The 25957-nt window shown below is 49.1% G+C and overlaps 1 protein-coding gene across 1 annotated transcript in view; it reads right to left on the bottom strand.

Moving 5' to 3' along the window:
* The window catches only part of LOC131478296 (transformation/transcription domain-associated protein-like), a 62296-nt gene that overhangs the window by 16096 nt on the left and 20243 nt on the right, over positions 1 to 25957 (bottom strand). The window contains 21 exon segments of the mRNA XM_058656917.1: positions 579 to 725; positions 4057 to 4182; positions 4541 to 4742; positions 7890 to 8036; positions 8671 to 8781; positions 9782 to 9929; positions 10020 to 10177; positions 10848 to 10906; positions 10909 to 11053; positions 15550 to 15816; positions 16158 to 16161; positions 17357 to 17484; positions 17749 to 17947; positions 18115 to 18296; positions 18374 to 18411; positions 18414 to 18531; positions 18766 to 18885; positions 19130 to 19249; positions 20703 to 20723; positions 20843 to 20896; positions 22978 to 23046. Coding sequence (XP_058512900.1) covers positions 579 to 725; positions 4057 to 4182; positions 4541 to 4742; positions 7890 to 8036; positions 8671 to 8781; positions 9782 to 9929; positions 10020 to 10177; positions 10848 to 10906; positions 10909 to 11053; positions 15550 to 15816; positions 16158 to 16161; positions 17357 to 17484; positions 17749 to 17947; positions 18115 to 18296; positions 18374 to 18411; positions 18414 to 18531; positions 18766 to 18885; positions 19130 to 19249; positions 20703 to 20723; positions 20843 to 20896; positions 22978 to 23046 — 2563 coding nt within the window.

Genomic DNA, 25957 nt, shown 5'->3' with positions numbered 1-25957 from the left:
TTTTTCTTTCTTTAAGTGTAATTAACTATGTAAAGATTGTCAACAACAACACAATAAAATAGATTATAAAAAAAAAAAAACACACAACAAACCAGGAGTGTGGTTACCTGGTTTCTCTCAGGAGAACAGGTAAGAATTACTTGCTCAGCATGCAAACCTAAGCCTCCTGGGGCTTATGTTGACGAGGGAGTTGAAGAATGAAGTGTGGTAGAGGTCAAGAATTAGCAGGCAAGAAGAATGCCTGTCTGTCCTGTTGAAATGTCACCCCCCAGACCTCCACTCCTGCCAAGGGCTGCACGTCTCACACATCGTGACAGTCAGGGGTTCATGTGTGACAGTGTCATTCGAGACGGTCCACCAGGCATGTGCCTCCCAAAGGCCAATGAGGTCAGTCCAGGCCTCCCCAGGTCACATTCAGGATGCTTGGGTTCTGCAGTGTGTGCAACAGCCAGCACCTAGATTTCTGGAGCCCCGAGCTGGGCCTGCAGCCCATGACTCAGTGCTTCAGTGCAGTACAGCAGACACATCCAGTGCTCACGCCATGGCAGCTGAGTACCAAGGCCCCGCACTGTGCTCACCTGAGGCTGCATCTGTGCTCCCCGCCGCCGTCTGTGGACTAAGATGCTCTCACACCATCTTCTGCAGGGAGCGCATGAACACCGAGATCAGCCTGTCTATGTAGCTCGGGTTGTTGCTGCAGGCGGACTTGAGAATCATGAGAGTCCCTGCGGTGGGGAAAGGCCAATTCTCTCACAGAAGAGCAGCAACAGGTGACCAGCAGGAAGATGCAATCTAACATGCAACTCCCAGTCCCCTTCTCTGTGCTCTCTTCCGGAGGCTTTAGCTATCTAAGTTCTGAGAACAGTATGTAGAAAATCCCAGAAATAAGCAATCCACAGTTTAACCACATGCCATCCCAAGAGCATGATGAAATCCCATGCTGCCCACCTGACAGTGACCCCTCCCTTGCCCCCGTCCAGTGTACCCACACCCATCATAGCCACACTGATCACTGCTAAGGTGATGTCACGGTGTCACACTTCTCTATCCAAGTCACCTTCCTAATGGCCTCAAGGCACAAGAGGAACATCGCTGGTAACTGGGCTATGCCAGTAAGATGTACAAGGCTCCCTTTAGAGGTCAACCGCTTGGGGGCCAGCACTGTGGGGCAGAGTGAAGTCACCTCCTGCGACACTGGCATTCATGAGCACTAGTTCAAGCCCTGGATGTAACTTATGACGCAGCTCCCTGGAAAAACAGTGGAGGACAGCCTGAAGGCTGGCGTCTCTGCACCCACATGGAAGACCTACATGAGATTCCAGGGTTCTGGCCTTACTCTGGCACAGCCCTGGCCATGGTGGTTTTTTTGGAGAGTAAACTAGAGACCAAAAGAGGTCCATCTCTCTCTGTTTCTCTCTCTGTAGCTCTTCCAAATAAATAAATCTCAAGGGCCCAGAGCTGTGGCCTAGTGGCTAAAGTCCTCGCCTTGAATGCACCGGGATGCCATATGAGCGCTGGTTCTAATCCCAGCAGCTCCACTTCCCATCCAGCTCTCTGCTTGTGGCCTGGGAAAGCAGTTGAGGACAGCCCAAAGCTTTGGGACCCTGCACCCGTGTGGGAGACCCGGAGGAGGTTTTTGGTTGCCGGCTTCAGATTGGCGCAGTGCCGACCGTTGCGGTCACTTAGGGAGTGAATTATCGAACAGAAGATTTTCCTCTTTGTCTTTCCTCCTCTCTGTATATCTTTGTAATAAAAATAAATAAATCTTTTAAAAAAATAAATAAATCTCAAGAAGAAAAAAAGAGCTTGTTGTTCAAAGAAAAAAAAAAGGTCCTAAAGGTCCTACACCGAGGCTGTATTTATGGTATTAAAGGCTCCTCTAGTACACAAGTGTCAAAAAGAACCAAGAGTCCATGCTAGTTTTTCTGTCCCACTTTTCAAGGTGCAAAAATTATAGCAACAGTTCCTAGTCAAGATGGAAAAGACACTGAACATGTAGTTGGCATCCAGGACTACTTATTGCAATAGTACATACAGGGATAAAGTACAGATAAACCCAAACGCCAACACCACGCCTGCCTACTATAAGGCATGGCATGCCCATTCCTGATGTGTACCTCTGCCAACACGGCCACACCAAACAATGGCCTCACATTACCTTCAGTTTAAAATTCAGCTTTCTATATGCTACAGCGAACTGGCCTGAGTGAGGCTTTTTATCTGAGGACATAGTTGGAAGCGAGGGAAAGAAGACCTGTTTTTCCTTATCTAGCCTATCTGAACATGACAAAAGTTCTGAGAGGGAGGGTACTGTGGCACAGCACACTAAGCCAACACTTGGGATCCCCCATCTCCAGCAGAAGGCCTGGGTTCCATTCCTTCCTCTGTTTCTGATTCAGTGTTCTGCTGCTGTGAGGCAGTAGGTGATGACTCAAGTACTTCAGCCGCTGCTACCTACATGAGGGACCTGGATGGAGTTCAGGCTCCTAACTGCAGCCTGGAACAATCTTGTCTCTTGTGCGTATGTGGAGAGTGAACCATCCAATAAAAACTCTTCCTTTCCTCCTCTCTCTTTAAATTTCTATCGGAAAGGCAGATTTACAGATAGGAGAGACAGAGAAAGCTCTTCCACCCACTGGTTCACTCCCCCAAATGACCGCAACAGACAGAGTGGAGCCTATCTGAAGCCAGGAGCCAGAAGCTTCTGTGGGAATCCCATGTAGGTGCAGGATCCCAAGGCCTTGGACCATATACCACTGTTTTCCCAGGTCAGGAGCAAAGAGATGGATAGAAAGTGGAGCAGCCAGGACACAAACTGGTGCTTGTATGGGCTGTTGGTCCTGCAAGATGGAGGATTAGGCAGTTGAGGTATAATACTGGCCTGATTAATAAATTTTTTTTTAATTCCATGAGATCAATGAAAATTAACAAAGCTCAAGCTGGAACATGAACGGGCAGGCAGCATATTTCACAGCTGGCATTTTCAGTCATCCTGACCTTGACCTGCAGATGAAATTTAGTACCTGAGCCCATCAATTGCATCCATCAGACAACAGAAGGACACCTGCCATCTACAGGTGCACCAGCCCAGGCACACCCAGTCAGGCCTGCATGAGGCCTCATCCAAACCCACCACTCCACGTGCGGCCAGCCTGACTCTGTGAGGACAGCCACCAGCATGCTGCATCATGATGCTCCTGGCTGCTGTGTTCTGCTCCACCAAGCCAGCTGTGGCTCTAACACAGGGAGAAGAACCATGGCCAACTCCCCAGCCCCAGCTCACCCTACAGCTGCTCCTCCACAAAGGAGGGAGATGGGGCCAGTGGAGGTCAGCTCTTCAAAAACTGGGTCCTTTGAAGAACGAACAAGGAGGAAAGATGGAAGCAAGGATCTAGAGGACCCCACTTACAGTCACAAAAGCACTCCTTACCCCCCAGGCCTGCCTGGTTGCAGAAGAGAGCTCTGGGGCACAATGTTTGCAAACTCATCTGGCACCTGAATCTCAGAGTAGGTGGTCAGTTTGAAGTACACACCATCTACCTCAAACTAACTCACTAATTCCCCAAATTTGCAAGCATTTGCAAAAGAAGGACTATTTTGCAAGTGTCTATATACTGGTGACTTTTATTCTTTACACGATGGATATTAAATTAAAGAAAAGCAATGTAAATTCTGATCGCAGCCAAAGCTGACTATGGCGAGCTGGTGTTCAATGTGTCCAGCAGCCACAGACACCTAGAAAATCAACTTCTGTTCCACCTGCACCAGTCAGTGTCACAGACACATAGGGACAAGTCCCCTGTGAGCGGCCCATGGGCAGGAGTGACATCACTGGTCCCACCCCACAAGTGGACACCGAGTTGAGACAGCTCTCAATCAAAGCCTACAGCAGAAGCCAAGATGAGAGAACAGGATGGACTGGAGAGAAGCGTCCAGGAGATGGGGGCCTTGGGGGCACCAACACCACACAGACCCTGAGCAGCTCCTCCCAGCACCCTGAGCCCAAGTCCGTCCCAGACTTCTCTGTGGGAGCACAGTAGACACCCATCCACTCACCGAAGAGCTGCGAGGGGTTAGCACTGACGGCCTTCTCGTAGCTGGGGAGTCCATCATAGATGACCTTCCCAACAGCCGCATACAGACACTTGAGCTCTTCGTACTTGGAGGCCACGCTGGAAGTACCTACAACACCAGTTGGGGACCCGGGTACTGCAGGAAAGGCTCCTCACGCTAGTGACTGAGCTCTGGTTTGTGCCAACTGACCCTAGAACAGGACGCACCGCTGCCCTGCCTCTCACAACCTTGCCCTCCCCCTGCCTTCCAGCACATCAAGCTCTGGCATGCCCAGGTGTTAGACACCTGGTATGACACTGTAACCTCAGTTATCTCTAACATCTTAAGGGAAAAGCAAAGCATTTCCAAAGCAAAAAACAACAAAGCAGTGACTGTAGCCCCGAGCAAAGTCCTAGGTCAAAGGCGCTTTAAGGGAAAGGCTGAGAGGGTGTGCAGGAGTGGGACCTCCCTAGGGAGGGGTACTTACTCGGCTCTGTCCAGAAGATGCTCATGAGGCGTGAGAGGAGGCTGTGCACGGCTCGCAGGTGGCATGCCATGCAGGCAGCAATCCTGAGCTGCAGGGGCTTAAAGCTGCTGCGGATGGCAGACGACTGCAATACTGTCAGCAGGAAGCTCAGCAGCTCCAGCCCCGTGCAAACGTCCCCATAGTTCACCTGATTTGGCTGCTCCTACAATGGAAGACACAGAACAGTCAGGGCAGCAAGTGGAAGAAAACACAGAAAGCTAGATAACAACAAGTCTTTGGAAGGTAACTATAAAGATGGAAAAAATGCATCATATGCATAAAACAGGTAGAAACCACACAGGATCTCCTAAGAATGCTTCCATTACAAATTTGCTTTAAACATTTAAACATCAAAATCCCTTTTAAAAGGCTCATTAGAACCCAGCATGGTGGCCTAGCGGCTGAAGTCCTCACCTTGAACATGCCTGGATCCCATATGGGTGCCAATTCTAATCCTGGCAGTCCCTCTTCCCATCCAGCTCCCTGCTTGTGGCCTGGGAAAGCAGTTGAGGATGGCCCAAAGCCTTGGGACCCTGCACCCACAGGGAGACCTGGAAGAGCGCCTGGCTCCTGGCTTCAAATTGGCTCAGCTCCAGCCGTTGTGGTCACTTAGGAAATCAATCAACGGATGGGAGATCTTCCTCTCTGTCTCTCCTCCTCTATATATATATCTGACTTTATAATAAAAATAAATGAATCTTGGGCCTGGTGGCGTGGTCTAGTGGCTAAAGTCCTCATTTTGAACGCGTCAGGATCCCATATGGGCGCCGGTTCTAATCCCAGCAGCTGCACTTCCCATCCAGCTCCCTGCTTGTGGCCTGGGAAAGCAGTGGAGGACGGCCCAAAGCCTTGGGACCCTGCTTCCGCGTGGGAGACCTGGCAGAAGTTCCTGGCTCCTGGCATCGGATCAGCATAGCACCACCGGCTGTTGTGCTCACTTGAGGAGTAAATCATCAGATGGAAGATCTTCCTCTCTGTCTCTCCTCCTCTCTGTATATCTGACCTTCCAATAAAAATGAAATAAATCTTTAAAAAAATCTTTTAAAAAGCTCATTAAAACTATAGATATTCAATGATACTATTTTAAAAGTCACTAAGATCTGCACTAAAAAGGAAGCTACTGTAACAAATTTTCTTTTAGTTTTAAGATTTATTTATTGGAAAGGCAGATTTACATAGAGAAGGAGAGACAAAGAGAAAGATCTGACATCTGCTGGTTCACTCCATAAAGGGCGACATCAACTGGTGCCAAGTCATTCGAAAAGGAGCTGCGAATATCTTCCAGTCTCCCATGCAGGTGCAGGGTCCCAAGGCTTTGTGTGTCCTTGGCTGCTTTCCCAGGCCACAAGCAGGGAGCTGGATGGGGAGTGGACCAGGTGTGAATGCCCACACAGGATCCCAACATTTGTAAGGGGTGGATTTGCCAATTGAGTCACTGCAAACCAACACTGTTTTAAAATTAAGTTTTCCTTTCATGTCAATTTGAGGACAGAGAGAAACAGAAAGAAAAGGTGAGCTCTCCTATTCACTGCTTTATTCCCCCTAAAATGCCCACAACAGATAGGACTAGGCCAGACAAAGCTGGCACCTGGAACTCCATCAGGGTCTGCCATGTGGGTGGCAGGTGCCCAGCACTTGAGTCATTGCCTGAAGCCAGGAAGCTGGACCCAAGAGCCGAGCCAGGTAACCCAATATGGGATGCAAGTGTCCCAAGTGGCAAGTTAACTGCTGGGCCAAATACTTAGCCCTTCCTGTTTATGTTCTGGTTTTAGTTAAAACACAACATGATGTTTCAAATTGTGCATCAAGGTGTTAATCTAATAAATGATGGCAGTACCAGAAATCCAGAACACAGGGAGCAGGGCTGGCAGACTGTGTGCTAGGTTCTCAGGCTAAGGAATCAAGGCAGCATGGCCCGCCACTTCAAGATGGCATCAGACCTCTGATGGGCAGACTGGCCACACGGTTGCGCTTCCCACTGGCCTGCACTGCCAGGAGCCATTCCAGTCTGCCACAGGGACAGTGTGCAGATACCTTAGTGCCTACCCACCTTGCTGGACTTGAGGCCATGCTGCAGCCGCAGGGCCGTGGACCACACTGGACAACCATTCCCCAAACCCAGGAAGTGTGTCAGCCTCTGCAGGCTCCAGTAACAACCACTCATAAATGACAAATTCCATCACAAAACTAGAGAAATGGAACCTGTGACATAATGAAATGAGTAGAGCAAGACAAAGGGGGTTTTGCTAGCACCAGAATGCAATGAGTATAAAGTTTTTTTGTTTTGTAAGATCTATTTTATTTTTATTGAAGTCAGATATACAGAGAGGAAGATCTTCCATCTATTGATTCACTCCCCAAATGGCCACAATGGCTGGGGCTGTGCCAATCCGAAGCCAGGAGCCTGGAGCCTCTTCCAGGTCTCCCACGCGGGTGCAGGGTCCAAAAGCTTTGGGCCGTCCTCGACTGCTTTCCCAGGCTTCAAGCAGTGAGCTGGATGGGAAGTGGAGCTGCTGGGATTAGAACCAGCACCCATGAGATCGGGAAGATGTTCAAGGTCAGGACTTTACCCGCTAGGCTACTGTGCTGGACCCCTGAGCTTAAAGTTTTAATAGAAATACTGAGACAGGACCTGCAGCACCAGCATCTCATATGGGCACTAGCTCATGTCCTGGCTGCTCCACTTCCTCCCCAGCTCTCTGTTTATGACCTGGAAAGGCAGTGGAGAATGACCCACGTGCTTGGGCCCTTATATCCACTGGAGGGAAACTCCTGGCTTCAGAGCAGCTCAGCTTAGCTCAGGCCATTATGGCCACTTGGGGAGTGAATCAGCGGATGTTAGAACTTTGTCTTTTCTCTATAAAAATACGCTTTTATGTCTTCTGAATAAAAACAATAAATCAAACATTAAAAGGAAAAAGAAAAAGAAAATAGAAGACAGCTAAGTGATCAGCATGGGGGCCAGCCCTTCCCAGCATGACACAGTGATCCACAACCAATTACACATTCAACTTTAAAACAGCCATGTGAAAAATTCAAGCTCACGTTACAGATTGTTTCCAGATATCAACTCAAGAGCTTGTCCAAACCGGCACGTCTGGGCAAACCTGCCCAGATGAAGAGGTGCTGCTGAGCGGAGGCTGGACACCATTCTCAGGGAGACCAGCAGCTCCCCGGCAGCAGGCGCGTGAAGAGGCCACGATGGGCATCGCACGTGGGAGACTTCAGGCCTCAGCAGCAGGCCAGGATTCACACGCACCCAGCCCGAGCCCAGGCCACAGTGCCCATATGGTGGCCTGCCAGCACCTACCACAGTCATCAGCAGCTTGTCGAACCACTGCAGCTTAAGTTCAGACTTGGACCCCATGTCTGGGCGCAAGGCGGTCTTGGGGAGGTTGACACATCGGCGAGACAGCACCTCCCCAGGGGACCCAGCCGTGTGGGTGTTGTCATTCACCTGCAATGCGTTCCCATTCAATGCGTACCAGCTTGGCCAAGGATGCCGTTTCCTGACCAGGCCCAGGCCCTTGCCTGCCCACCCACGCTGTTCTGCCACTTGCCTGTCCCCCATGGGCCTCTCCCTCTCACTCTGTGCCCATGGCATGCACATCGATGTGAGTCATTTCTCACCGGCTGGACCCGGAGCAGATGTTCAGGACTTCTGAGCCCTCAACAGCATCACCCCACCAACAAGGTGCACTGTTCTGTTTCAAAGTATTTGCTACACAGCACTGATTTCCCACCACAACAAGAGACTTGGTAAAATTCACTAAATGTTTGAAACATTCAAATGCACTTCAGTAGTGGATTCTCAACAACTCCACAGAAACACAGACTGAGAAGGAGGGACTCCAATATAAAGACTGAAATACCAGGTGTGGCCACTTTACGCAGCTGCAGGTGGGAGCCCTACCCCACCTTGCCCGCCTTCATCAGCACCGACACACAGCCGACTCAGAGCCACAGACAGCAGAGCTGCCTCTCTCACAGTGTCAATGGCACGCACGAGCACACTTGTCAAACAGTGGGCTGTGGCAGACAAGGGGCAGAGCCGGCTCTCAGGCCCTGGCTCCAGACTCCCACGCTCGTACCTGACAGGCCACACGGATGAGGAAATTCACCACGGTGTCTGTGTGCTGTTTGTCAATGGGCTTGGACAGAAGACAGTCAGCTCCCAGCAATGACTGGCTCCGCCCGAACACCTAGGGACAGTCACGGGCTCAGCAAGCCCCCACCACAGCAGCTGCTCATTTCCCCACCACTGGGTGCAAGGTGCCTCCCTGAGATGGACACTCCTCGGGCTGGGATGTTGGGGACAGGCCAGGCACATGTGCAGATGAGCAACACACAAAGCAGCCACAAGGAAGCAAAGGCTCATGTGGAGGGGCCAGGACTAACCCCAAGGACAGCTTGACTGCGCAGCAGCTGCCCTCAGGGAAGAGAAGCAGGAAAGGCGGGAGGCAGAGAGGACCAAGGAGCCAATGCATACATCCTGGGCGAGCCCCCCAGGGTGCTTGCAAGCATGGGGATGAGGGAGAGCAATGTGAGAAGGTACCAGGGACACAGTCTTCAGGGGAAGAAAAACAGTCTTTTTTCCAACTGCCAGTTTTGAAAACAATGATAGGAAGAGTCACAGATTCCAAGAACAGCAGAACAGAAACCTTTGCCCAGAAACTTAAGCTTTTGGAACTCCAAGTACTTTGTGGAAAACCTGAGAGAATAGGGTAAAAGTGGGTGCAGGGAAAGAGTGGGAGGAGAGAGGTGTGGGCCCTGACGGTGGAGACAGGCCTGCGTGACTGGATGGTGGGGGTGCTGGCAACCAGACGAGCAGCAAGAGGGTAATGCCACGATTCTCAGAGCTTAGCGGGGACCCAGAGCCACAGGCGGTGGTGGCATACTGAGGGCTGGAGAAGCAGAGATCAAGGACAGAAAGCAGTAAGCAGGGCTAGCCAAGCCACGGAACTTGGGACTCCCAGGACCACAACCTCACCAGGGGTGTGAACGTGATGCCAAGGCCCACCACAGACCCTGCTACCTTAAACACACACACACACAGGCAGCACTGCTGGCACAACTCACAGTGTGGTACTGAGGGAAGTCCACTGCTGGGCGCAGCCCTGCTATGGCTCGCCACTCAGGCCTGGCTCAGCACAGGTGCACTCAGGGCACGCACGGTGCCCATGGGGCGGCCCAGGCTCTTACAGCATTAATGGCGCCAGTAGCCGTCTGGAAGCGCTTCACTTCCTGTGCAGAGTCCACTGACAGGCCCCTTTTGATGGACGATGACACAGATGTGATGCCTTCTCCACTGGAACTGGGGTCCACATCTGAATCTGGCTTAACACACACACTGGACTTTAGTGACTCATCGCTGGGGAATGGATGAGGAATGCGATTGGGGACAGCAGGCGGGGCTCCCCGTGACCCGCCTCCTCCCTACCTGCTGGCCTTGATCCTCTGGAGCTCCCACTTGATGACAACCTCTGACAGGTCCACAGCTAGCCTCCTCTGCTCCATGGTGACACTGGGCATGAAGCCAAGTCTCTGCATGGCGCTCACCATGTGCTGTACCAGGTGGTGGCGCACCGGGTAGTACACCTGTGGGCACACACCCGCACACAACCCACTCAGCCCCGTCCCCCACACCACCTGAGCTCCTGCTCATGAAGTCTGATGCGTCACTTCGTGGAAGATCTACTGGTGTGGATCTCCTCCCTTCCTCTGCTGACACCTCTGCCTTTTCATACCACCCTCACAAGTTGCCAGACCAAGCCCTCTTCACACATGTCAGATATCACACCTGACATTATAACAGTTGAAAACATACTGAGAAGCAAATTTCCAACATTGAAAGAGCTGGATGGGGAAGAATTAGCTTTATGCAATTTCTTCTCCACTATGCAAAATCTCCAAGACCTCCAAGGAGGTCATCTGGCTATGAAGAAGGGACTGCAGTATAACTCTTCAAGCAAAGCTACCAAAATCTGTAAGTGCTCACCACCCAGACTGCTTTCCTGACAGCAACCGCCATCTGCATCTGGGGTGCACTGAGTCAAACAACGAATGTAGCCTGACACAGAGAACAGCACAGCCCTGGGCCATGCCCCTACCCTACAGCATCTCCACACACAAACACACACAACCCAAATGCAGGGCGGCAGACAGCTTTCCCAACAGGTGAAGGACCACCTGACCACTGAAGGAAAAGAAAGGCAAACATCCAAAGTCAATGCCAGAGGCCACTCAGCCAACGGCTCTCCTTACACACCTTAAAGTACTGCACTATCAAGTGTAGGATGTGAATGAGCTGCGGAACTGTATGCCCCCTTCCACGATGATCTTCCGGGTCCAGTGGGTCAGCATCTGGTGTCCGTCCTCCATCCGGGCAGGCACTGCAGGCGTCAAAATGGCCATCGCCTGTCTGACAATGGCGCGTGCTTCCATGGCATGGGCCTTGAGCAGACGGTGGTACACCTACAGGAAGCAGAAATTCTGATGGAGGAGGAAACGAGTGGCTTTTCCACTCTTTTCCACCACCTGAAACCAAGACATGTCTGTTTTTCTGTGACACAGTTTTTAATAAGATCTTCAGGATTCTCTTAATAGAAAACAACTTCACTGCCTTCTCTCTCCTGGCTTATATCAACAGACATGCTGACTCTCACACCTGCTACGTGCCCATGTCACGTGTGGCCTCAGCCCTCAGCAGGACTCTCATGTTAAACCTAAGCATCAGGACATGAGAACGGCCACAGGACCCCCTCCCTCTGGCTGCAGTGAGGAAAATGGAGTCAAAGAGGCTAGGGTCAAGGACCAACAGCAACTACAAAGTCTGGGTTGGAAGCAAAGGCCTAACATAGGGCCACAAGGACAATAAACATGACCTGACCGAAGGTCGAGGGGACAGGCAGCCAGTGTCTGGGCCATGGGGAAAGCAGTCCTCATCAGTGGGCCTGGAGATGCAGGGTGACAAGCGGGTGTACCTGAGGTCTGGAATTCAGCACCCTGCTAGCTCTCAAGAGAAAGTGGTCAGGAAGTAACTGCCAAGGCACCGGTTCACTGATCCAAAGGCCACAGAAGAATGAAATGGATGCAAGTGCATCCTGGTGCCATGCATTTTTTTAATTAAATTTATTCATTAATTACATTGTGTTGTAATTACACAGAATCTGGGATTCTCCCCCACCACCTTCCCCCCATGATGGGTTCCTCCACCCCGCTGCATAACCATAGTTCAAGTTTAGTTGAAATTCTCTCCCTGCAAGTATTTGCCAAGCATAGAGTCCAACATCCCATAGTCCAGACAAGTCCAACTACTTATTGGGAAGACCCTCTCTGGTCTGAGGGCAGAGTCAGCAGAGTATCCTCCCGGTCAAATAAAAGCACTAATATACCATCTGCAACAATTAACATCATTATGGAATTAATTGACATGGTATTGAGCAGTCAACATGTTAAAAATAAATGCGATTTCTTAACCACTTTCTGTGACCCCCCATTCACAGTTCAATTTTAGTTAATATACTACAAATGACATAATATCCATAACATAACATGATATGCTTAACATCATATCATATTAAATTAAGGCAAACAACTGGAAACCATAATGCTAAGGGAAATGAGCCAATCCCAAAAGGTTAAATACCACATGTTTGCCTTAATTTAAGATGATATGATGTTATGTATAACATGTTATGTTTTGAATGTTATATGTTGTGTATAAACTAAAATTGAAGTATAGGTGAGGTGGTCACAGAAGGTGGCTGGGAACTCGCATTTTCTTTTAACATATTGGTTACTCATTACTATGACAATTCCATAATGATGTAAATTTTTGCTGATGGTATGTTGGAGTTTTCAATTGACTGGGATGATACTCTGCTGGCTCTGTCTTCAGACCAGAGAGGGTATACCTAAGAAGCCGTTGAACTTGACTGGACAATAACATGCTGGACTCTATGTTTGGTATACGTTTGCAATGGGGGAATGTCAACTGAACTTGAGCTGTGGTTATGCAACAAGGTGGAGGAATCTACCATGGTGGGAGGGTTTGGGAAGGGGTGGGGAGAACCCAAGTATCTATGTAACTGTGTCACATAATACAATGTAATTAATAAAGTTAAATAATAAATAATTTAAAAAAATTAAGGCAAACATGTGGTATTTAACCTTTTGGGATTGGTTCATTTCCCTTAGCATAATGGTTTCCAGTTTGGCTCATTTGGCCACAAAGAACTGCATTTTGGTTTTTTTTTAATAGCTGAGTAGTATTCCACGGAGTAGATGAACCATAGCTTTCTTATCCAATCCTCTGCTGATGGGCATTTTGGTTGTTTCCATGTTTTTGCAATTACTGATTGTGCTGCAATGAACATAGGAGTGCATGTTGGTTTCTCATAAAACAAGTGTTCTGGATATATTCCTAGGAGTGCTATAGCTGGGTCATACGCTATGTCGATTTTGAGTTGTTTGAATGTTTTCCATACTGATTGCCATAGAGGCTGTACCAATCTGCAACCCCACCAGCAGTGGAGTAGGGTTCCTTTTTCCCCGCAACCTCACCAGCAAGTGTTGTTGGTGTTTTTCATATGGGCCACCCTTACTGGCATTAGGTGGTATCTCATTGATGTTTTAATTTGGATTTCCCTTATTGCCAGGGAGCTTGAGCATTTTTTCATATGTTTATTTGCCATTTGGGATTGTTCCTTTGTGAAATGTCTGCCCATTTCCCATGCCCATTTCTTGAGTGGCTTGTTTATTTTGGTGTTTTGGCTGTTTTGTAATTCTTTGTATACTCCGGAGATTAGTCCTCTATCACCTATATCATGCGCGAAGAACTTCTCCCATACCGTGGGCTGCTTTTTTTACTTTGTTGATTGTTTCCTTTGCTGTGCAGAAGCTTCTTAGTCTGATGAGGTCCCATTTGTTTATTTTGATCTCGATTTCTACTGCTTTTGGTGTCCTTCTTAGAAAGTAGGGACCTACCCCTAGATCTTGCAGAGTATTTCCAACATTTTCTTCCAAAAGTTTAAAGGTTTCGGGATGCAGGTTTAGATCTTTTATCCATTTAGATCTAATCTTAGTATATGGTGAGAGATATGGGTCTATCTTTTTGTTTCTACAGACTATCAACCAGTTGTCCCAACAGCATTTATTGAAGAGACCTTCCCATTTGCCTGGATTATCATTTGTCCTTTTGTCAAAGATTATTTGACTGTATCTGTGTGGCTTCCCTTCTGGTGTTTCTACTCTGCTCCATTGATCTTCCTCTTTATCTTTGTGCCAGTACCAGGCTGTTTTGATAACCACTGCCCTGTAGTATGTCCAGAGGTCCGGGACTGTGATTCCCCCTGATAACTTCCTGTTCTTCAGGATGGTTCTAGCTATTTGTGGTTTTTTGTGTTTCCAGATGAACTTTTGGATCATTTTTTCCAGTTCCATGAAGAATGTTTTTGGCAATTTGATTGGAATTGCATTGAATGTATATATTGCTTTTGGCAATATAGGAATTTTAATGATATTGATTTTACCTATCCAGGAGCATGGGATGTTACTCATCTTTCTAGGTCTTGTTCAATTTCTTTTTTCAGTAGTTTGTAGTTTTCCTCAAATAGGTCTCCTACATTTTTGGTTAGGTTTATTTCCACAGACCTATCTCTGTGATGAACATTGATGCTAAGATACTCAACAAAATCCTAGACAATAGAATTCAAAAAATCATCCGACAGATCATTCATCCAGATCAAGTAGGATTCATCCCTGCAATGCAGGGGTGGTTCAACATAAGGAAATCCATCAATGTGATACACCACATCCAAAAACTGAAAAACAAGAATCACATGATAGTATCAATAGATGCAGAAAAAGCTTTTGACAAAATCCAACACCACTTCCTGCTAAAGACCCTAACCAAGGTAGGCATAGATGGAAAATTCCACAACATAATCAAAGCAATATATGAAAAACCCAACACCAGCATCATACTGAATGGAGAAAAACTAGAACCCTTCAAACTGAAATCTTGAACAAGACAGGGATGTCTGCTTTCTCCACTGCTATTCAACATAGTTCTAGAGGTACTCGCTGAAGCCGTAAGACAAGAAAAAGAAATCAAAGAAATCCAAATAGGAAATGAAGAAGTCAAGCTTTCTCTATATGCACATGACATGATTCTTTACATAGAAGAGCCAAAAGGCTCAACACAGAGACTACTAGAACTTATACGAGAGTTCGGTGGAGTGGCAGGGTACAAAATTAATGAACAAAAATCAACAGCCATAGTGTATGCTAATAGCCCCAAGTTGGAAAAAGATCTAACCAGCAAGATACCATTCAAAATACCGGTGCCATGCATTTTTGCACCACTGTGTTCCACCTTTCTATACCTCCCATTTCCAGAAACTTCTTAAAAATCGTATGCTGGGCTTCTGAGTCTAGCATGGATAGTAACTTGCTCAGGAGCACAGGACACTCAAGTGGAGGAAACAAAACTCAACCCAGTTCTGCCTGATGTCAAAGCCACCACCAAAGGGCAGCTCAGGAAGAAGTCCCAGAAGGAGTAGTGGTCTGGGATCTGGACAGAAACAATCAAGTCACAACCAGAAGCCAGAATTCCAGCCAGACGAGTGGGAGACAGGAGAACAAAGCCAGGCTAAAAGGCAGCAGAGGGCATGGCATGGGAAAAAAGGGAGGACTGAGGCACTGGGAGGCTGGTAGAACATACCCATGACCATGTGAGTGACAGTGGGTGGGAGCAACCCTCCCCTCCCAGCTGGAACTCCACCCACACTCAACAGCACCTCCTCCCCTTCGTCCAGCTCTGTTAACACCACTTGGTCTGCGAGTCTGATCATCCCATGCAGGACCACACGGCAGCAGTGCTTTTAGGTCTCACCAGACGGCAGGCAGAGGGGAACATTTCCAATGGCCACAGGAAGGGAGGCTGTGGGGGGAGCCTTGCCAGGTACCTGAAGGACGATTTTGTTATGTATTGCAAACTTGGCAATGATGTGTGCCAGCAGCAAGTGTCCACTGTACTTGCAGGCAGGATCCACGCAGGCCTTGGAGAGCAGGCAGGGCCATGCGAAGGTCATGAGGCAGCACAGCTTGCTGTTGAGGTTCTTGTTGTTGTCGTGGATGTGGTGCGGGGCGTGCTCCACCAACAGCGTGGTGTACTGCAGCAGGTAGATCCTCAGCGAGTCCAGCATGACCGCCTGCTTCTCTGGGTCGAGGACCTGCCGGCCAAGATGAGAAGGAGGGAACTCACTTCCAGTTCTGAACTACCTTCCCCACCAAGGCTCACCCACGTTCAGATGCTACACACACCCTCACAGTCCACTTTCCACTTTCCTCTTCAACTCACAGACATGTTAATCCTACATATTGCTAAGGGAGTGAGACTCAACATTAGCATTACTTCTTTTACATACATGGACCATAAAGTCACTCACTCATTTCAGTGTGTTGTTTTTATTTTTTAAGATTTTATTTTATCTTTATTGGAAAGTCAGATTTTTACAAAGTGAAGGCCACACAGAGAAAGATCTTCCATCCACTGGCTCACTGCCCAAGTCACCGCACTGCAGCGATACGAGATACGAACTGGCACCCACATGAGATCCCAGGCATGCAAGACCAGGACTTTAGCAACTAGGCTACTGTGCCGGACCATTTCAGTGTTTTTTGAGAAAGTCCTGAGCCCAGCATGGTAGCCTAGTAGCTAGAGTCCTCACCTTGCATCCACCAGGATTCCATGTGGGTGCTGGTGTGCGTCCTGACTTTCCCACTTCCCTTTCAGCTCCTTCCTTGTGGCCTGGGAAGGCAGCCAAGGACGGCCAAAAGCTTTGTGGCTCTGCACCCACATGGAAGACCCAGAAGAAGCTCCTGGCTCCTGGTTTCAGATCTGCTCAGCCTTAGCAATTGTGGCCACTTGGAGAGTGAACCAGTGGACCGAAGACCCTTCTGTCTCTCCTCTCTGTAATTCTGACTTTCCAATTTAATATATATACATATAGATATAGATATAGATATAGATATAGATATAGATATAGATATAGATATAGATATAGATATAGATATTATATATATATATACATAACATATATAGAGATATAGATATAGATATAAATCCCCAGGTTCAGCTCTCAGGGTAGAATCAAAAACGGCAGGAAGGAAGCGGCAGCGAGGTTGGGGACCTATCAACTGTGTCCTCTGGCCTCATCCCAGGTGAAACGTGTAAGAGCAGCCCCGTCCCGAGACTACTCAGCCACACATAGATGAGGGACACCAACAGCACACAGCACGTCTCGAGACAACATGATAGCGAGTGCAGAAGCCCACCCAACAAGCCCCCTGGGTAGCTGCAAGCATTTCTTTACAGATGCAGAACCTCACTGACCTCACACAGCCCGCCCAACCCACTGTGCTTCCCAGATCCCAGAGAAACACAACCAAGTGAGGATTTTCACTGACTTGCAGCAGAGTCGGTTGTAAAGCTAGAAACAACACAACATCAAAGTTCTGCTGTGCAGAGATTTTGATGTTTTCCCACAGTAACTGCCTGGGGTTTGAATTTTTACCGAGATACATTGTTTGTGACTGCAATCTGCTAATAGAGAGGGGTGATTCCTGACAGCATGAGACTGTCCTGAGAAATCCACCTGTCAGCTCAGCAATGCAATGTCCCTCTAAGAACACAATCAGGAATAAAAGCTTTAGGGAGGGGCAGCTGTCTGGATAAGCCACACTCACTCAGCAGCCCGCCAGAAGCAGCACCTGGTGATGAGCACGCTGGTGATGCTCTCTGGGTTGTCTCCCTCTGGGTTGGGAGGTCCCAAGAGCTGCTCTCCTTCCCCCTGCTCAAAGCTGTACAAGAAAGCCGGATTCAAGATATGCTGCAGAGCCTACAAAAAAATAAGAAGATAGACGGAAATAAGGCCAAGGTGCTTGGTCCCCAAGTAACCTGGGGAGGCTAAGCAGCTGGACCACACGGCACTGTGAGGTCAGAACAGAGCCGAGGACACCACCACCGACTGTGAGCTCTGTCCCTCAGCAACCTGGACGCCTACCTCCTGCAGAACAGACAGGGCCTGACAGGAAAGGGTCCAGCCCCCACTCCCCACTCTGCCCCAGCACCTGCAGCCTCCCTCTGCTGCCCAGGTGCTCACCTTGGCCTTCAGTTCATCACCAAATTTGGGGTTGTTGAAGTCTACAAAGCGAAAAAACAGGGCACGTTTCTGGGAGATGCTATAATTTTTCAGAATCTCTTCCTCCATTTACTCTTTTAGGAATGTCATGTTGCAGAGAAAACGGCCAGTGAAGGCTCACAGCAACTGGAACAGCAGTTCTATGTCTCCGTAGTTCCATCTGAGGGATCAAGACGAGATGACAGGCTAGCCTGTGGCCAAGTTCATCCACAGCAGCACCTCTGAGAGCCCTCCACCAGCCCAGGGTTACAGCCCAGCCCCTTCCACAGATCCCAGGCCCCAGAGCAGCTCAGCCAATGCATAGGCCAAGATCACAGGGGCACCCACTTGCAGTAGTTGAGCAGACAATAGGCCAGCAGCTTTGGCTCCTTCCAGTTGGTGGCCGCCATGTTCTCCTTGCGGTATCTTTACTGAAAGGCCTCACTGATCCAGACGTGATGCAGCTGGCTCACCAGAGAATGCTGATGGGCCAGCCAAGAGTCATCATTCTTAACTATGATGCTTATGATCTGTCAGAGAAGAGACAGTCTAGGAACTGTGTCTTGAGCAGATGTTGGGGATCCCAGGGCCCTGTCAAGGAAGCTACCTTGATAGCCTGGAACTGGAGGTCCAGGCACCTGGTGCTGGGCAAGCGGGGCACATAGCTGTCTGTGCACCACCTGGCAGCAGCAGCGTGATGAACCTGTTGGGGTTGGCAGCCAGCATGTCCCGCAGGGGCTTGGCATCCTTGTGCTTCAAGAAACTCTGGAAGCAGAAGAGACAGGAAAGCCACTTTAAACTAATTCAACACACAAAATGTTGAAGGGCATGAATTCTAAGGCTCCTTCCAAAGCTCTCTACCTGGCACCTTTTGGAAATGCTTTTCAAGGCAATTGCACTTTATGATCTTACAGGCCTGGCAGCATACCCACCCAGTGTGACCCTAGGACCTGAGCATTTCCTCTGCCCAAAGACCTGGCAGAGGAGCTCAGCCCTCACCATGAACATCCTGCTCCACTGCGGGTCATTCAGAGTGGCTTCCATCATGAAAAGCTCCACCATCTGTGAAGGGTGCCGAGTCAGGAACTTGATCAAGGGTTCTCGGAAAGGACTGCCCGCCTGCAACACATGTGGGGAGCACTATGTTCCCACACTGCTCTTCCCAGGCCTAGGGGCCAGCTCTGCCCACTACCCCATCCACCAGGAACACCCCTTCCCCAGGTGCAGTGCCTTGGCAGCCTGAAGGCAGTGTCTGCATGGGTGTGCTGTCAGCTTGGGCACTTTAGCCATCACAGAATGAAAATCAGCCTTCCGGCAACAGAGAGGAGGCATTGCTGGGAAGCATTGCTGTGGACAAGCCTACCTCAATTAACATGGCCCGCTCTGTTTTCATGACAACCTCTAACAAAGGCTTCACCAGGGTCTGAGGTGCAGCTGGGATCAGGTGGAAAAGGTTGATAATGGCCGAACAGATCTTCATCTCCTGATAAAGAAAACCAGAGTTCTCAGAGGGCCATCGGTGCTGCTGGCCAGACAGGGCACTGTCACTAGGTCCTCGTACAGCCTTACTGGCCGACGAAGCAGAAGGGACATGGACAAAGCCACAGCGTACCTGCTTCACACTACACCGTGTGGGTCCTGAGGCAGGGCCCTGCCGAGTCCCTCTGTCATGGGGTCTTCACACACACCGGCAGGGTGGCTGGTGTGGTGTGTGGCACCTATGTTGACCCCCTCACTCAGGCAGGGACAGTCGGGCCTGAGAGCATGGAGATCACCCCATTTTGCTGTGGCATCGTGGAGTCCTCTTGGTTCATTAAGTTCTCAGGACACAGACTTCTTTGGCTTTCAAAACCCAGCAGAGAAAAGCTCCTCAAAAAATGTTCAAGTATTGCCCTTGGAAACCAATTATCAAAGTGAATGGACAACTGATGGTAGCCCAAAGCACCGTCAGGCCTAAAAACAAGGATGACTAATGAGGCCCCACATCATGGGAGACATGTGTTCTCTGAGAAGCTGGTGGCCTGGCAGGGAATGCTGGGAGCTCACTCCACCTTTACAAGCTGTGTTCACAGCCCTGCCTCTGCCATCACCTCCATGTGCCCTTGGGGAAGACGGCACCCTGCATGAGGGCCAGACGGGGTGAAATGGGGATGATTAACACTGGTCCAAGGGCCTGAGGTCAGCAGCCTGGGCCTGGGGGATGCTTCTCAGAAGGTCCCTTAAGACCAAACTAAGAAAAATCAGCTCTGGGTCACCTCTCCCACCATCAGCGTTCTCCTCTACAGAACTGAAGGCTTCAGATGAAGGAGCACTGTCGCAACAGTGCAGCCCTCTAGCTTGGTTCCTTCACACCATGGTTTTTCTGTTCCCAAGTGCTGTTGATCACATCACTCCCTTCAACTTCACAGCACTCAAGACAGAAAGGAACAACATTATCATTCTCATTTCACAGAGGAAGGAGGCCCAGAGAGCTAAGGCTGCACTGTGGTGCACCTACATCGGGGTGTGTGTGTGCACACGTGCATACTTGAAAGAGAGCTATAAAAAGGGCCAAGTGTTAAGCCAAGGCAGAAAATACAAGGGTTCCCCAGTTCTAACAGGGCTCATACATTCTTTGGGGAGCTTCCTCTTGGGAGGCTGCTGGCTGGCTGAGTTCACACTATGAACATCCCAAGAGGTTTGGGAGAGGGGCATCCTGACATGGAGCAAACGGGGGAACTTTGGGTCTGGCTTCCCGTGCCCTGACTGGAAACATGCGTGGCACCCAGACAAGTCACAGCAATGATACTAAGACGACTCTGCCACAGACAGACGAACAGGTCACCGCACTCAAAGGCACAACGCACTGTCCAGTACAGAAACACAGCACAACTAACGAGTCACATCAAAACCAGTATGACAACGACCCCCTCCTGCACTTCCACTGAAATTCTCACCTCTACCCCTTCCATGGCAGGCTGAACCAAAACAAAAATTACAGCATGAAAAAAGGCAACAGAAAGGTCGAAAAGAAAAGAAAGGGTAAACTTTTCTTCACATTGTAAATCATAAACTGACTTTAATCGATGGTTCTCACCTCAAACTGACAGAATGGAGACAAGGAACACCTCCCGCACTCTGAAATGCTTTCCTCAGGATGGGAAGGAAAGTCAGCTTTTCCATTCGTGTTATTTGCAGAGAAACTTCCAGACACGCCGACACCGTCAGATGATTGGAGTTAACAGGACAGTGAAGACACAACAGTCAGAGACACAGAACTTAAAGGAAGCTCGACAGCCACAGAGGAAGAGTGGCTCATAGCGGACCTTGCCCCTTGGTCACACATCAGCAAGAGGGCTTCAGAGGGTGATCTGAGGGGAGAACCTGTAAGACCCTGCCACATGCCAACGCACTCACACAGAATCTCTTGGGGAATAATTCAAGATTGTACGTGAGTGTTAAGACACTTAAACAAATGGCAAAAAACCACCCTTTTCCCAACTGTCTCCAGAAGAGGGCAACCCATCCGGGGCACGTGAGGATGCCACACACAGGCCACTCCAACGAGCAGGGTCACCCTATGAAGTGACACAGTCTATGTGACACAAGCTGGGAGGGAGGGCTGTGCACTCACATGCACACATGTGTGCACACAGACCTGAGGTAAGCAGATCACACCTCTGCAAACTGGCCCTCCTCAACATGGTGACGGCTGAAACTTTTGATCACCAGGGCTACAGGAAGTCATAAATTTAACATCTCTGCAATTACAGTTTCTCTAGTAAGCAATCCTATGCAGGGATTCTTCCAAACAGGTTCAAAATAATGTCTATCAGTCATTTGTCACCCAGAAAAAAATGAGCAGAGCTTGACAGCTAAACACAGCCTGGCCCAGAGCCTGAGTGATCAGGCCAAGGTCCCACCTCTGCCTTTGGATGCCATGGCTCCTTGAATGGTGCACAGGGCGATTAGAGTGACACCCCCGGGCCCAACTCCAATCCCTCCACAACTGCCCCTGCCTCCACATCACTTCCAGCAAGGTTTAAGAGAGCCTTCTGATTTGGTGGAAGTCATCTAGCTACCTAGCAGTTGTGTTCCTGACAAACTGCTGAGAGCTGGCAGGGAGTGGTGAGACCCGTGGCCATTCCCAGGACTAACACACCCAGGAGGTCCTCATTGTTCTCCACCAAAAATCCCACACCCTCTCAGGGGTCCTTTCCCAACCATTTCAAATGCTCTTCTAGTTTTGCTTGGTTGGCTGTTCAGAGGCAGGAGGAAATGAGGCTAAATAACACACTCTAGACATAGAATGGTTAAAAAAAAAAGCAGAAGAAGAAAGGAAAGCATAATAAAGCCAGAAAAACTTAGAAAGAAACACAAGTTGGATGAAAAGTAGCATTCCACAAACAGGCACCAGAAGATAGAAAAGCCATGTGAGGGACACCTCCGAGGAACTAGGAGGGATTCCCTACTGGGGCCGCTGCTACACCGGTCACCAGGTGTCACTTCCACTGACAAGACAGCATCAAGGTACAAAAAACACTTGTAAATTTGACACATACAAACAGTATTAGATTGAAAACAGCAGGAAGTATACATTTTTTAGGAGACAAAAGTCATGATAACCAACATCAGATACTTAGAAAAGATGTAAGTGCACTGGCTTTTTCCTCAAAACCATACAAATGTGCTTTGCAGGGGTCATTTATTGTTTGGCAAACAATCAGGACAGGGAATGCAGCCTAGAAAACACCCCGGCCAGTGTTTTTGTGATGTTTCATGACAGTCTCCTGAACGCTTTGTCAAGTCCTGAGAAAGCTCTATTTGGCTCTGTCAGGCAATGACAATTACACACAGACGTTACCGACCACCCAGTGATGAAAAGCAATGGACACAACAGCTGAGGGACGTACCACCACGTCAACAGCAGCTGCCAACATCTAGAAAACACACCGTGTAAGGCAAACTAGTCAGATGGAAATACTAACATTGCAAGCTTCCCCCAGTTCTCATCAGCGGCAAGGTGATTCAAGTGAGCACATGGGAGATTTTAAACATGGAAAGGAATGTTCAGCAATTAGGAGACGGAAAGCAAAATGCAATGCCAACATGTGGGTTTTAACAATTCACATGGACTGCAATGACATGAACTGATTTCTGACCGGCTCCAGCGTGAACACGAGCCCAGCGGCGCGGCCGGAGGCCCTGCTCAGAAACAAGCAAGTCACTCACATTTCCGTCGCTCCTCTGGCCCCCTTTATGGGTGATGACAACCACCTCCATCCACTTGCACAGCTGTTGCTGTGGAAAGAGCACATGCTTAGACGACACGGCCTCATAACAGGTGCATCCAGCTCCCAGGGCACTGCCCTAGGTCATTCAGTGCCCCTGCGCTTCACGTCCCTGTTACTGAGATGGCCCAAGCACCAAGTAAGGGAGATAAGGAACCAGCATCTGTTCACATTCTGTCAATTAGAAGGCACACTGTCCTGATACAATGGAGGGCATGCTGAAATTTGTCCAGCCCTACTCCAGTTCCCGCTGGCTCCACTGTGGGCACTGTACTCCCCAAAGGAGCACTCACACCCACCCCAGTGGAGCTCGTGGTCCAGCGGGGAGACACAGAGACACGCTAGGCATAACCAGTCATGTAAACCTTACGGACGGGGGACGGGGAAGGAGGGCCCGCAGCCGCTGTACACCTGCACAGGCACACAGAGAAAAGCTGATGTTCCTGCACCACTCAGGCAGCAAGACAAGGGACCACGGCCTGAGGCCAGGAAGAAGGAGGTGGCCACTGTGGCTGAGGAGCAGCAGATGGCTGCTCAGACAAGGAGAGCATCCAGCTGGGCAGCAATTCCACCTGCCTGGCATGAGGAGATGCTGCGTTGGGAGCAGGTGCCCTGCCATCAGTCGGACCCAGCACACAGGAGCCGGCTCATTTGGACAAAGTAAACAGACAAGCACTGGAGCCTAAAGCAGTCAGGAACACACGGGTCTTCAATGTCACACGTGCTCCTCCAGACGCCCACGTCAGAAGGGCAGGCAGCACATCCGAGGAACACATACGGAGAAAGATATCAAGTGCCAGCCATTCTTTCAGAGTATCAAACATATAACATTTTACCAACAAAAGCCCTGAAGGGGATTTATCACGGAATGAAAGCTGCACCTACTGGGATGGCTGTTCATACAGACGCCAACAAGGATGACAGAACTAGAGGTGGAGACAATGCTCAGATCCATCACTGTTTTTTCTGCTTTTAGATTTCCTAAAGGAAAACCTTGACACTAACTGGCATATAAAATTCACTTTTAGGGCCTGGCACAGTGGTAGTCTAGCGGCTAAAGTCCTTGCCTTGAATGTGCACTGGCATCCCATATGGGCTCAGGTCTGTGTCTTGGCAGCCCTGCTTCCCATCCAGCTCCCTGTCTGTGGCCTGGGAAAGCAATGGAGGATGGCCCAAAGCCTTAGGACCCTGCACCCATGTGGGAGACCTGGAAGAGGTTCCAGGCTCCTGGCTTTGAATTGGTGCAGCTCTGGCTGTCGTGGCTGCTTGGGGAATGAATCAGCAGATGGAATATCATTTTCTGTCACTCCTCCTTTCTGTGTATCTGACTTTCCAACACAAATAAAATAAATCTTTAGGAAAAATAATCACTTTTAGTTGAACAAGCACCCACAAGAGAGACTTCAGGAGCCAAGCATCTCAAGCGTGAACTCAGGACTGGGTATCACATGCCAGAGAACAAGGATGGCTCCTTTCTCACATGACACACAAACACTCACTCACAAGAGTTCAGAGACCTAAACTTAAGAGCTAAAACTATAAACTCGGCAAGGAACATTTTCAGAAATTCTAACAGGAAGCTGACGCCTCGAGCTGGCAACCACAAGAGCACACCATGCAAGACAAAGCTCTACAAGTGACCACGCTGGATCCTGAAGAGCTGATGTGCCCTTGAGCACAGTCAGCTCAGGCTAAGTCAGGCCCTGCCAGCAGAGGCAGAAGCTCTGCCACCAGGTGCACAGGTAGGCCTCAGAGCACTGGGTGGGTGCCTGAGGAAACGCTGGGTAAGCAAGACCCACACCATTCTTTGTCCAGGGACACTGATGCTCTGCTGTTGTGGGATTTTACAACTACCCACAAAACAGCAACAATACCAAAGTGCAAAAAAAAAAAAAAAAAAAAAAAAACCCAAACGAACAAACAAACAAAAAAAACCTTAAAAGCACTCAGCTGGCTTTAGGGAAAGTCACCTGGCCTCAGGGCACTTACAATAGACACAGACCACACAGGGGAAGCACAAAACGCTCAGTGCAATTTCACTGGTGTAATGCTCCTCTTTAACCCTTCCTGAAGGTCTCAGCCCAACACTGCAGGTGCATAGGTGTGTCACGTGTGTCCCTGGCAGGTGTGTAGGTGTGTAACGTGTGTCCCTGGCAGGTACACAGGTGTGTTATGTGTGACTCTGGCAGGTAGCACATGTGTCCCTGCTAGCTGTGTAGGTATATTATGAGTGTCCCCAAGCAGGTGTGCAGGTGTGTCACATGTGTCCCTGGCAGGTGCGTAGGTGTGTCACGTGTGTCCCTGGCAACTGCGTAGGTGTGTTACGTATGACCCTAGGAGGAGTGAAGGTGTGTACGTGTACTATATGTACTTAGGAGCTCAAGAGGAAGGAGTTTCCAACTTGGAAAACTCAACTTCAGAGAACACCTTACGTCCTCGTTACAATCTAATATTTGGGTGCTGGTGCTAATTTCAGTGTTTGGTCATTTACTAGTCACTCCATGTCTGCAAGTGTGGAGAAAGCATGACCTATGTGAAATAAAAAGCTCTGCACTCTGCACCTAAGGCTATGTCATAAGTTGATGAGAAATATTTAGAAAAAAAAAATTTGAAATCCATGCACCAGTTTTCCCATGAGCTTTCTGAAGTAACTTCATATATGAGATCTGCATTTCACTCCCCTGGAAATGTATCCATATACACATGGCTATTTCTACCCACTAACTGCTACCTAGAGCTGGGGGAAGTATACCAAAACCAGAAACTTTGCAGCATTTTAAAATGTCAGAATAGTCAAAGGTCACTTAGGAAACAGGAGTGTGAACACCACAGTCCTGCTTATAGGGATGCACCAGGAAATCCCAAGTAACAAACCCGAAATGCATACTGAGGTACCTCCCTCATGCTGGGCACAGCAAGGG

The sequence above is a fragment of the Ochotona princeps genome, chromosome 2, assembly GCF_030435755.1.
Source record: "Ochotona princeps isolate mOchPri1 chromosome 2, mOchPri1.hap1, whole genome shotgun sequence".
In the NCBI taxonomy this organism is placed as follows: Eukaryota; Metazoa; Chordata; class Mammalia; order Lagomorpha; family Ochotonidae; genus Ochotona; species Ochotona princeps.
This window is presented reverse-complemented; position numbering and strand designations above follow the sequence as displayed.